Source organism: Habropoda laboriosa, unplaced genomic scaffold, assembly GCF_001263275.1.
Source record: "Habropoda laboriosa isolate 0110345459 unplaced genomic scaffold, ASM126327v1 scaffold28, whole genome shotgun sequence".
Taxonomy (NCBI): Eukaryota; Metazoa; Arthropoda; class Insecta; order Hymenoptera; family Apidae; genus Habropoda; species Habropoda laboriosa.
The window spans coordinates 2656378-2670387 of record NW_017100174.1 but is presented as its reverse complement, the minus strand read 5'-3'; the positions used below and the strand labels follow the sequence as shown (position 1 = coordinate 2670387).

Here is a 14010-nt window from a genome sequence, read left to right as displayed (position 1 = left end):
TAAAACTAATATGACTAAGATTAGAACGAAAATTATTCTGAAACACGTTCTGCTTGTCACAATGACTCAATTTAGAATTGCAAAGGAGTCTAAGGATACTAATTACACCACGTTAAAATGCAAAATTACAAATTCAGCATGTCGATTCTAATTTCAATAAATTTCAACGCAGCAAGTAGGCGGCAGTTCTAGATACAGAGAAGAAAATAGACTCACCATCGTTGGCACGCAAAAGACGTGACAGTAATGCGTACGGCTGGCGTGGTCCTTGGTGATATATGCGAAATGCGTGAGGTCGTCCGCGTCCTGACAGGCGCAGTGAATGTTGCGAATTTCATGCTCGCAAATTGGCTCCTATCGATTCCCATCATTCCAAATACAAATGTACATAGGCACGGTAATCGTATTACGGTTCAACGTTAATCCCTCCCAGCGTGACACAAATTCGATAAACGCAAGAGATTCTCTTCCTTATTTGTACGCTCTCTGTGTTACAACCTCTCGATTAATTGCAATTTTCTCGTGAATTTCCCATTGATCTCGCCGTTGAAAAATAGACGAAACATTGCAAAGCTACAAATTTTGTTTCGGTAAAATTCAAAGTAAAATCTAGCACGATTGAATTTATTTAAAAAGCAGCGAGGTTAAAGGGATATAAAAAGGATTAACGTTGTTGGAGAATTGTTCTTCCGCGATGGTTAGAAGTATCTTACCTTGGTCACCGTGTTGAGAAAACGAACGCCGCGATAAGAAATCGCGAGAGTGATGTCGAGGGTGACTCTAGGTTCTCCGCTCGTTTTCTTCACCTTCTGTATGGACTTCTTGGTCGACTCTGTGCCGCGTAACTCCTTCACGACGGTGGAACCCAGATACTGAGCGATTTTGAAACAGAAAGATCGTATCTCTAGAACCGTGACACGAATAACTAGATTTTCTCGGAAGCGTGTATTTCTCAATTGAAAATTCTCGATCTTTCCTGTCGTTAAGAAAATTAAACCGCGACGACGATATCTGAATTTTCTCAGAAGCGTAGGTATATTTCTCAATTGAAAATTCTCGATCTTTCCTGTCGTTAAGACAATTAAACCATGGCGCGAATATCTGAATTTCCTCGGAAGCGCATAATTCTCAATTGAAAATTCTCGATCATTCCTCTCGTTGATAAACTTCAACTGAATTTTCTCAGAAGCGTATTTCTCAATTGAAAACTCTCGATCATTTCTCTCGTTGATAAACTTGAACTGAATTTTCTCAGAAGCGTATTTCTCAATTGAAAACTCTCGATCATTTCTCTCGTTGATAAACTTGAACTGAATTTTCTCAGAAGCGTATTTCTCAATTGAAAACTCTCGATCATTTCTCTCGTTGATAAACTTGAACTGAATTTTCTCAGAAGCGTATTTCTCAATTGAAAACTCTCGATCATTTCTCTCGTTGATAAACTTGAACTGAATTTTCTCAGAAGCGTATTTCTCAATTGAAAACTCTCGATCATTTCTCTCGTTGATAAACTTGAACTGAATTTTCTCAGAAGCGTATTTCTCAATTGAAAACTCTCGATCATTTCTCTCGTTGATAAACTTGAACTGAATTTTCTCAGAAGCGTATTTCTCAATTGAAAACTCTCGATCATTTCTCTCGTTGATAAACTTGAACTGAATTTTCTCAGAAGCGTATTTCTCAATTGAAAACTCTCGATCATTTCTCTCGTTGATAAACTTGAACTGAATTTTCTCAGAAGCGTATTTCTCAATTGAAAACTCTCGATCATTTCTCTCGTTGATAAACTTGAACTGAATTTTCTCAGAAGCGTATTTCTCAATTGAAAACTCTCGATCATTTCTCTCGTTGATAAACTTGAACTGAATTTTCTCAGAAGCGTATTTCTCAATTGAAAACTCTCGATCATTTCTCTCGTTGATAAACTTGAACTGAATTTTCTCAGAAGCGTATTTCTCAATTGAAAACTCTCGATCATTTCTCTCGTTGATAAACTTGAACTGAATTTTCTCAGAAGCGTATTTCTCAATTGAAAACTCTCGATCATTTCTCTCGTTGATAAACTTGAACTGAATTTTCTCAGAAGCGTATTTCTCAATTGAAAACTCTCGATCATTTCTCTCGTTGATAAACTTCAACTGAATTTTCTCAGAAGCGTATTCCTCGTATAGAAATTCTCAATTTTCACTATCGTTGATAAACCTCAACTGAATTTTCTCAGAAGCGTATTTCTCGTATGGGAGTTCCCGATCTTCGCTATCGTTCGTGAGCTACAAAGTTACGCACGAAAAGGTTAACAGAACCGGAAGGATCGCAAGCTCACATCTAGAATGTTTGTATCTTATACGAAAGGAAATAAACGATTACTACGCTCGACAACGTGATTCCAGAGAGGAAGAAAGCGTTAAACGGTCGTTTACGTGTGTCAGAGTCTACGCCCAGACAAGATAATGCTCTGAATGAAATGTGTTATTAGTCACACCCACGCGGGTAATTATGGTAATAGCCTTCACCTTGAGGCGTTGTCACGACTATCTGGCTGACATCACACGACGCGCTCGTTATTCAAGAACCGTGCAATACGTTGAAGCGAGAGGGTTGAATTACCGAGCGCAATTACCAACGCGTTAAAGCGTCCTGTTATTGTTTTCACGGCTACTGCAATTTCCTTTTTAGCCGATGTAACGGAAAGAACCGGTACGCTCCTCACGCAGTTGAATATTATAAAAAGGAACAAAACGAGCTTCGAAATTTGAATGAACCCTCCAGCCGCGGGCGACACCGAAATCGTGTTCTACTTACTCTGCTGATAGGTTTTATTACGTATTTGAATATAGGGAGGCGTTATTTCACCAACTATGCTTCTAAGGAATGCGTATTCTTTCTGTATTGCATTAAAAGTCACCTTACGGTAAATCTCTAGAAGATATAAATTTCGCCCGATTTTCTGCAGCAAAATATGAAAATCGGCCGCGGCTGGAGGGTTAAAAGAAAAAATCAACAATCTTCGAAAGAAAGACGCCAAATGTCACAAATTTCCGTATCGAAATTTAAATTAGAAAGAAAAGAAACAATCTTGAATGGAAAGGCGCCTCGTATCACAAATTGCCGGTTCGAAATTTAAATAAAAAAGAAAAGAAGCAATCTTCGAAAGAAAGACGCCTCGTGTCACAAATTTCCGGATCGAAATTTAATTAAAAAAAGGAACACCCTTCGAAAGAAAGACGCGAAATATCATAAATTGCCGATTCGAAATTTAAATAAAAAAGAAAAGAAGCAATCTTGAATAGAAAGGCGCCTCGTATCACAAATTGCCGGTTCCAAATTTAAATAAAACAGAAAAGAAGCAATCTTCGAAAGAAAGACGCCTCGTATCATAAATTACCGGTTCCAAAGAGGGAAAGAAAAAAACGAGCGCGCGGCAAACATCCAAAGCACTGTCTAAAGCATTCAGGAAGATTTGGCTCCTTGCAAGGAGGAGCAACGCTCGAGGGAAGAGCATGTAAAATGGTAAGGAGCCAAAAGAGAGGAAAGTAACGGAGAGGAGGGGGAAGGGGAATAGAAGACGGAAGCAATTAGACTTACGTTGGCGACGTACGTGACGCAGCCGGTGACTAGAGCTTTTGGCTGGTGCCTCCACTGCGTCTTCAGGGTGGACGGCACGCCGAGAAGCAGTTCCGACGGTGCCCTGATCTCGAGCTGTTCCGGTGCCGAGATCGCCCCATTATGCGAACTGGGTCGCTGGGGTGGCTGCGGAGCCGGCCTGTTTTTGCGGTGCCTTAATGTGCCCGTCCCGGTCGAATTCGTTCCGGTTATCGACGTACCACCATTACCCTCCGCCGTTGTTTCCGGCAGCTTCTCCCGTATCTCCTCCTTCAGCTGCTGTATATTCGACTTCTGCGGAAACCAGAGTATCGTTGTTGAGTTTTTAACCCTTTAACTGCTACCACGCCGCTGTAGTGGCTTCCTTCTCGTTGTCAATGATCCTCTGCGGCGAACTATGTTGCTACTACAGTGGTACCTTTTTTTGGGGGGGGACATCGCGTCTCATTCGTGTTTACGTTAACCCTCTGTTACTCGATTCTTTTTCGTTCGTGAGAAGAAAAACGAAGGCTGATTGGAATTTTATATTTCGTTTGAGGAAGTAAGAATTAATAATTGTTAGAAAAAATTTTAACCAATACAACACAATATTGTAAAAATAGACAAGTAAAATATAGATATATGGTATGTAAATTGGAAGACACATGGCACCATAAAGAGTTAAGTTGCTGTGCTTAAATAGTTATGTATAATTCAGTAGATACGAGTAGAGGAAAAATTCATACTAATGCAAGATGTAGGTACTCGTGTAATACATAAGGAACATCACCTAACTGAGACATCCTGATTCTAATAAAACTTCGCACACAGTAGTTTTTCGTCACGTTACTCTTTACACTGAAACGAGAAATTTTTATACTTAGGATACTTTCTTATTTCTACACATTTTCCAGGTATTCGAACTGATAGTTTTGCAGTCCTCTACTGTGAAGCATGATTTCACCTCCTGAAGATAAATGTCTGCTGATAAAAAAAAATACGTTTCTCTAGCTATACACAAAGTTTGACCAAAATCTGTGTGTCCTAACACTTAACCCGGCGTTGCACTTTTGCAACGTTTCTGGACTATCGCTAAACCGCCGGCATTGCATTTTTGCAATCTGTAATATTTATAGTTTTAGTAGGTTTTATGGTTTCTTTACATTATCTGAAACTTTTACCTAAAAATAAAGCATGAAAAAAAAGTCAGACTGGTTTTCCCTTCAGGAGACAAACTCTTAAATTTCGCAAATTTGTGCCGGCGGTTTACGTTCGGCTGCAAATTAAAAAGCCGGCGGGTTAAGTGTTAAGATGGAACAGAGTTAGTAATGGTAGGATGGATCGTTGAAAATTTTTACTATTTACGAAAAACAGAGATTCGATATTGAAGTTAAATATTAGTAGAAAGGCAGTTCCAAAAATTTTACTCTAATTACAAATTAAAGCGTACCTTTTAAATTTCGTTGGTAAAATTAGATTTACGACATTTGCACTCTGCAAAAGAGACAAGGAAATATTTCATATCATCCAGTGATGATCATATTTCAAAATGTTCCTCCATAGGAATATTGCAGAATTAAACAGCGTTAAATCAACAAAGTGTTTCGTTCAGTATTAAAAAGTGAACACTTGCAAGTCCACCAGAAGTTGCCAAAAGATAGCGCCCCGAAAAAAGAAGACCTTTTGCAATCTCCACGTGTGAGCGAGTCGTTTCGCACCCCTCTGGGAATTACGATCGAAACAGATTCGAGCCACGCGAGCGTATCGCTCCAACGTTCGGTTTACATCCGCGCGAATCGTTTGTTATATCTGCCTTCCATGTATAATTTACAACGCCGCTGCCCGCTTCGAAACGAAATCGTAGAAAGTCACGAGGTAACGCTTGAAAACAGGAATACAACGAAGAGAAATTGAAATGTAGAGAAGAGGAGCGAGAATTGCTGGAGAAAGCAATCGGTCGGGGTAGCAAATGCCAATATTAACGCCAATAGATGGATAACTCGTGCTTCTTCTACTTTTTTCAGTCAGTGTTTCTGTGATAACTAATATACTACACTTGTAAAAAAAAAAGCGTTAGAAACGTTAAAAATTTACCATTGACAAATAACGTTAAAGAAACGAACGTCTCGTGGTCAAGAAAGTATTTGCATTTTTTAATTTGCCTACTCGATTGCTATCTATTTACCGCGTTCTATCAATGAAAGAAGAGTATCACATTAATACAATCTATAATTTTTAGTGCTTCGTTATACATAGAAACAGTGCGCTCATTAAGAAACTTTAAGAAAAATAATAGAAAAGAAAGGCACATCTGGTGGTCAAAAAGTTTGCATTGTTCAACCCTTTGACGGTTTATCCCGTGTGAGACTCGGGTAGAGCGTCAAATACTCAACTGTTCAGCTCCAGAGAGACTATTAGGAAGAAAGATATTACGTATTCCCTGTTTTAAAAATAATCGTACCCGACTTAATTATTAAAAAAATACCTATGAAATATTAATTTCTTTAACAGCAATTCATAATTTCATCAGACCGTCGAAGGGTGTTAAAATACGCCTAGCCGTATCAATTCGCCTACCGGAAAACAGCGTGGTCGCGTAGACTGGAAAATTAATCAGAGACGTTCGAGTCGCGGCGCGGGGCCGACAGTCGTGAAATTCGATTACGGCGAAAGAATGGACGTAAGAAGCAGAGAAACGGAGGAACAAAGAGAGCAATTTGGACGTGTGCGCGTCGACCGTCGGCCATTAATCGAATTTAATTAGCTAATTAAGGGAGCACCGGCGAAAAGAGCAGGCGGCGGCGAGACGCGCGCGATGCGCCACGAGAGTAGCTCGTTAACGGATGCACGTATCGCGCTCGAGGCGCCCGAACAAAAACTATTGGCGTCCGCTCGAGCGATCAGGCTGAAAGGTTGCTCGAGTGTCGCCTCGTGAGGCGAGTGTAGAGAGTACGCGGCGAACAGGTAGGTAGAGACGCCGCGCGCGGCGATGTTCTACCGTCCGCCCAAGCGCCCTAGCGCGCGCCCGTTACAATAACGCCTCTCCAATTAGCCACGATATTTACATTATGACGCGATCGGCTGAAAGCCGGTAGCAAGCGATCGAGCTTGGCGGGGTGTCGCAACCACCCCTCGAGCCTCGTTGCCGCCCTCTTTTTGCCCAAGTGCTTCGCGGCCCTTGTCAGACACCCCGTCCTAACGGAATTCTTAACAGGATCCCTTCCCCCACATCCATCCCTATTCCCCACCACCTACTCCTCCTCACCTTTTCTCTATTCTCCGTCCTTTTTTTTCACCTGCTTCTCCTTTTTCTCTTTTTTCCGTTCGTTTCTATACTCTGTCTGCGTTTCGGTTTACGCTCCTATCTCGCGAACAGGTGACACAATCGACGGATCAAGAGCGTCACGTGACTTGATCGACGAATAGAGTTAACACTTTGCGGTACGCGCCGGTTCTCTTTGATACGATAAATGCTAGTTTTTCTCATTTTTAGGATTCTTTTTTTAGGGTTTGTGCGATTTTGCGGCGACGAACGTTAGAACGACCGACTGGGTCTAGATGAGTCATTGATAAATTTGTAAAAGAAGAGAATTTTCCGATATTGATAAGTATTATTATTTGTAAATTTTTAACTTGACTACATGAAAATTCACTTTTGGAAAGTCGCGGACAAATGGGTCATCTTTGACCCAGTCGACGGTTCTAGTATCAATGATACTTCTATGAAGTATTGAAAGAATTTACGGTCCTTGCGCTATTGACAAATTTCTAAACAAAGTAAATGTTCCGATACTGATAAGCATTATCACTTGTAACTTTTCAACTTAATTACAGAAAAATTCGCGTTTGGAAAGTCGTGGTGAAATGGGTCACTTTTGACCCGGCCCTAGTGTTAACGATGCTTGCACAATGTATCAAGAGAATTTACAGTCCCTGCGCCATATTGACCAATGAATTTCTCAACCTCCTATCTATCTGTAGAATTGAATTCAATTCGATACAGAACTTCTTCAGCCGGAACTAAAAATACCGAAACGTAAACTCGACTCGTCAAGCAGACACGTGGAATCAACATCTACGTCTCGAATATTTCTGCGATTTTTTACAGACACCCATTATCAATTCCACACGAATCGTCGCGAGGTTCCAGACGTTCCACGCGACACACTGTCAATTCGTATTCAGTCAAACTATGCGATTTCACTCACCAAGGTGTTCAGATCCTTATTGAGGTCCTCCAAGTTGGGCCCGGCGGTCTTGCGATTCTGCGCACGCGCGCTCGATCCGCTGACAGACGCGAGGATCCTCTTACGGTGCGCCGGCTTCTGGATCTCTAGCACAGCCGCCAATTCCACCTCCCACACGCTTCTTACCCGGTCCATTTCCGTGTACAAGTGTTTCTTGAAGGTCTCCGTGTAATTCTCCAGATGAATGCTCTTCAACCATTCGTCCACCGACTGACAACTGCCGCCCGATCGTTTTTCCACGCGTTTGTTCAACAGACCAACCGCGTCCATTATCACTGCGCGCTCCTGATCGCTGCTGATGTCCATTTCCTTTAGGTCTGCCTCGTCTAGAACCCCGTTCTGCGAATAGTGCAATTGTTTCACATTATTTTAACTTATCTTCAATACTGTACAATAATAATTTAAAACATCTTTAGATAGTTTATTTTTTACTTTAGGATAAGTAATTTTGTGCAACAAATTTTAATTAATGCTTCGTTAACCCCTTGACGTACGATTTCTTTCCTTACTATGCCATTTAAGCGTCAGCTATTTACTGTTTCAGTACTATATCAACGCTTTGCGGTCCTATATCGAGTCAAACTCGACATGAGAATTTTTCCATTCTCATTTCCATTTTTATGCATTAATATTGTAAGAACCTGGGGAAAAATATTCACAGTGACCCCCAACGGGAATCGAACCAGGGACCTTCGGCTTAGCAAACCGAGGCTTTGCGCGCTACGCCAACCACTCCCTCTCTATTGTCCCTTCGAGGTTTCCTATTTGGGTATGGAGGCCCCGATACTACAATATTATACTGAAACTTAGTATTTTATAACTAATATTACGCTGAAATATTGAAATACAGGGAAACTACTCGGTACTGCCCGAGAGTGACCAAATGAGTGCGGACTAACTGGACTACTTGGACCGCAAAGGGTTAAATAAAAAAAGCTGACGTATTATAGGTTGTACTGCCCGAGAGTGACCAAATGAGTGCGGACTAACTGGACTATTTGGACCGCAAAGGGTTAAATAAAAAAAGCTGACGTATTATAGGTAGATTAACGAATTAATCGAAAATTGGAATTGAAATTAATGTTTGTTACCGATGTAAATGTTTTTGTCAGATCTCGACCAAAATCTGTGGCACGACTTTGACTCGTTATTATGCGGCAAGGGGTTAAACTAGTAACTGGGTTAATTTTCTTTTTTTTAGTAGGTAGATAAAAAAGTAGAAAGTCTTAACCAGTTACTCTTGTATATAGAATAATGATATTCTCGGTAGAGGAGTTGTTAATGAGATGCTTACTATGAAATCAAGGTCGTCGAATCCATAATTGATAAAGAAGGTCTCGTAATCAGCAAGGCCCAACGTTGACAGCCACTGACCAACGGAAGTGGAGACAATAGGGCTGCTGCTGGTGTCTGAACTCAGGCCTGCGTACAAATCAGAGGGGACCTTCGGCTTAATTCGCGACAGATTGATAGTGCTTCGCCAAGCATGCTCGTTTTGCCAAATGTAATACCAAGCTTCCCCTTTTTACCGTGAAATACACTTTTTACAAGTTTCTTTCTAAATTAGGAATGTCCAATTCTCGATATTCTTTGCATTTCTACAAGTTGTAACATTTTTCAAATATTTTTGCTATTTAAATACGCACAGAGAATCCACGATACCTCGGATTAATTTAAAATATTAATTAACAATACACCGCTGGTCAGAAGTTTGAAACCACTATGCACTGCGAGCAGGAAAAAGTTAAAAATTTAACCCGACAGCTGCTGCGGGATATGACATGATACCACTTTTGAAAATAGTAGCATACTGCTGGCTTTCAGTAAATTACTTATTACGTCGCTCTGTTTCAGAAGTATGAAATAAAAATGAAATGAAATAAAATGTGCTACGCAAGATATCAATTTCATGTTCCTAATATCTGAAGGATTTCTCTCGCTATTATCCTATTAACACTGATCACGTTCTCTGACTGACCTAAGCAGGTCAGTGACAAACTTAAGTAACAAGCTATCATAAAAAGAAATTTTCTAAATTAATAGCCACCGATCCCAGTAAAATGAATTACCAATCCATAAAATATACGGCAAATGTGACACAAATATAAATTAAATAAGTGATCCGAAACTTTTTACCAATAGCGTACACAGGGTGTCCCAGGTTTAAACGGCCAAACGTTGTCAGTATATTCCATGGGTTGAAATTAGAAAAAATTGTTATACAAACATAGATCTTTTGGAGCTTTATTAAAAAGTTACGGCAATAATACGAAATTAAGAGAACAATAGCAGACTCACGGTTACTGCGATATAAATGCATCAGCAATGTTTACGTTTTCTCTGTTTATGCAAGAAGCAACTGATACTCCATCTGAAAAATGTCCACCGTTTTATGGCAGCGCAAGATTGACATCAGAAAACAGAATTTATTACTCTGCGAATTTCGTTATTTCAATAAATGCATCGTTGATCTTTTGTATCAATTCGGTACGCGATCTTGTAAATATCGCGCAAATATTGATGATCTATTTCTGTATTACATCGCAGTAACCGCGAGTCTGCTATTGTTCTCTTAATTTCGTATTATTGCCGTAACTTTTTAACGAAGCTCTAACAGACTTACGTTCGTACATTCTTCTTTTATTTCGACCCATAGAGTATACTGACAACGTTTGGCCGTTAAAACCTGGGACACCCTGTATTAACTGAAAAAATTCTGCACACGAAAGAATCGACAAAATACCTGAAAGTTTCACCTGCAAGCCCATTATCATATTACTATCTGACAGTGTTATTCCAGTGTAATTCTGTAATTATACCTAGTCTGGTCTGGAACTCCTTCTCTAATTCAGTGACGAAGACGGACTCTCTGACGAGACCGGTGCCGAACGACGCCATGATCTCCGAGATCTTCGCCCATTCCTCTTGCTCGTCGAACGGGCTCATTATGCTAAGGGACTTCTCGTCTCTCTCGCGATCGCGATCCGACAGCCGGAACGCGACTTCTCCGTCCTCCAGACGTTCTCCACCTCCACCCTCGCCGCCGGTTCCCATTCCGCATGCGGATGGCCCGTAAACGTTCCGAAGGCGACGCAGCGTGCGCGGCCGCTCAGCCGTTACGGACCCTTTCAACAGACCTGTCGAAATTACAACACCGGTCAATTACACTTTTGTCGGTATCGAGGGAAATGTTTAAGTGTTTCGCTCGTCGAAGATTCTTCGATTATTTGAATATTCTATCAACTCTTACGTCAATAGCCGGATATCCTTTTGCACATTTTCTCATTTCAAATATTTTGCCTTTCCGATAAGAAATTTTCATATTCGGTCAGATACAGTAGAGGATAATTGTGGCTATTGACGTAAGGGTTAATCTGACTGTGGATGTTTATGCAAATGCATACTTTGACGGGGGAACAGAGAGAAAAATGGGACTGAAAGCAAAATACAAATTTTGTATATCGTATATAGGATAAATTATTAGTATTGAGGCTTCATGGTGTAAACCGTGTCCTTATGGAAAAAGGATAGTACAGTAAATTCTCTACAAGTGTCAGTCAATTTGGATTCTACAAGTGTCAGTATAGATGGTCCTACGCCTAGGTCTGCGTCATTGCTGCGCCTATGTTATCTCGCTCGCTGTCAGTCAAGCATGTAACGCTACACCACTCGGTTTCTTTTACGAGATTTCACGGCTCGACAATTCATAATAGAAAAATATAATTTCTTTAATTTTACTTGTTTTCATCTGAAATTTTTTTTAACATGTTGCTGAGATTTTTCTGATGAAAATGATATCAAACACGATATAATTTGAACAACATTTACTTATTCACTGTCACGCCAGACAGTGAACGTGTTAATGTTAAGAAAAATTTCGGGATAAAAAAACGTAAAATTAAAAATGTTAGTATTTAAATCGCTTGGTTGCCTCGAATCACGTTTCATCCTTATCTTTTATTCGCTGTCCCTGTCTACGTTCGGCAAACTACAAAGGCGGGCGCGAGGCTCGAAGACGTAGTCCCTGACTCTACAAGTGTCAGGTTTAGCTTCCTTGCGGACTGACACTTGTGGAGAATTAACTGTAATGATGGGAATGAAAAGGATAATCACGAACTCTAATGAAGTGAGGTGCGATGATTAGGAAACGTCGGAATACTTTTCCCATAAGGACAGCCGTGGAAGCCTTAAATCTAAATTATTTCCACTATTGGTGGAAAAAAAAGTCTCCTCAAAGTCAAAGAAATTCTTTTGCATATACCTATATCTCTCTTATTTTATTATTTTTACACTGCTCGAGGTCATTTCATCGCACAGTTCGTCGAACTCGTTCCGACATTAATATGCAAAAGAACGTCGAAGGCCTTGGAACGACCTTCGAGATGGCCTTGGAGGAATGTGTTCCTATCGTCATCAGATGCACGTCTTCAAACTATATATACTTACAGTAACGTTACTCTCATGTATTATGGATACCTTGATCTGTTATACTTGCATAAACATCTGCAGCCTGGTTATAATGTTAACACAGTTCGTATCGTGAAAGAGTTACAAATTTTTTAATTACAGTAGAGTTTCGATTATCCGAGGTGATGTGGATCGAGCCTGCCTCGGATAATAGGGAAGGATCGATGGGTGTTCATAAGTCGCGCAAGAAAATCATGAAAAACATTTTGGCAATGTAAAATTGTACGTGTATTTAGGTTTAATTAACTGTTTATCGATTAGATAATATTGTACATGCATTTAAGTTTAATTAGTTAATAGGAAAATGTTTTTTATGATTTTATTGCACGATTTATGAACACCCATCGACCCTAAAAAATAGTGTAATTTTTTCATTTTATTTGAGTTCAAAGCACCTCGGATAATTTCTCGGTGAAACGGGACTCGTATCCCCAAATATCGATAGAATTCAATTCTTTCTCACATTTCTTTGCACGCATTTTGCAACTGCATCGAATAAACAATATCCTTTAATATCTACCGTGTACCGACACACGCGGCACGAAACGTGTCAAAGATAATACTAAAACTTCCTTTTTAACACATTGTTGACCGGTCACGAGTTAACTCGTGTCGTGATGCCCAACCGTCGCTGATCGATGCGCTTCCTCTAGTATTTCTACAACAGCTCCTTACAATGATCCACCCTTCGGGCTTCCCGGACAGCTAAGAGACCACGTTTTAGAAAACATAGTCACTGGTAGAAAAAAAAAATCCAACTAGAACGTGTAGAGTATGCTCTTCAAAAGGAAAACGCAGCGAAACAAGATATACTTGCAAAACCTGCTGTGTACCATTACACGTATGTAGGTGATTGCTAGACCGTTTATCATACCAAAAAGAAATATTAAATAAAATTTATTTATATTGTTTCACTTCCACATCCAATTACGAAATAATAGCCGGTGACATGAGATCAATTCTGAGTAAAATTGCCGGTCAACAATGTGTTAAAAAGCGTCAACGACGATTTATGGGATTCATTTCTGAAAACGTGAAAGTACCATTTTAGCAAGTAATTCGACGTTGCAGAAAATCATTTTTACCGTTCGATTTTCGTCAAACTTCGAACACTTTGAAGTGTACCGATAATTATTCTTCGAGATACAGAAGAATGTCATTCGCTTGTTTCCTTTCCAATATCTCACTTTCAAATATTTATCCTACTCTTTTCTACCTAATGTTGCATTTCCGAGACCCAGCTGACCAGCAGTTTCGGCCAATTTTAAACGCAAACACGTCGAGTCGGTGTCTGGAATCAGCCAGTGGATATCCATAATGGATAGCAGCCACGTACGAACGAATTCACGGATACGTTGAATATTCATCGCAGATTCGTCATTGTTCGATGCCTCCACGAGATTAGTTCCCGGAAGATAATCAAGACTGACTCTCGACACCGATGTCGTTGAGCAATTACTTCGCCGTCGTGTTTTCAACGTAAATTATGCCCCCCTGCGGCACCAGAGGAAGCTTTAAAGTCTCTTCGAAGAAAGGATCGCCCTCCTGAGAAAAGCGTAAGAACGAAGGCAACAAACGTTCTAGTGAACGCAATCTTAAGAAACCTTGAAACGTATGAATATCGAGCGTTATTAACGTTATCTACACTCCGCCAACCTTCACGGATATCCGATACGTGACTCACGAGGAAGGGTTACGACCTGAATAAGCACAC

At 40.3% G+C, this 14010-nt stretch overlaps 1 protein-coding gene across 1 annotated transcript in view; it reads right to left on the bottom strand.

Annotated features, from left to right (window-relative positions):
• LOC108578735 (ankyrin repeat and SAM domain-containing protein 1A-like) overlaps nt 1-14010 on the bottom strand; it is a 93789-nt gene that overhangs the window by 1122 nt on the left and 78657 nt on the right. The window contains exons 12-17 of the mRNA XM_017942112.1: nt 10649-10966; nt 9124-9251; nt 7791-8168; nt 3586-3897; nt 714-872; nt 217-354 (exon numbers count right to left, since the gene is read on the bottom strand). Of these exons, the coding sequence (XP_017797601.1) occupies nt 217-354; nt 714-872; nt 3586-3897; nt 7791-8168; nt 9124-9251; nt 10649-10966 (1433 nt within the window). The remainder of the gene's footprint in view (nt 1-216; nt 355-713; nt 873-3585; nt 3898-7790; nt 8169-9123; nt 9252-10648; nt 10967-14010) is intronic.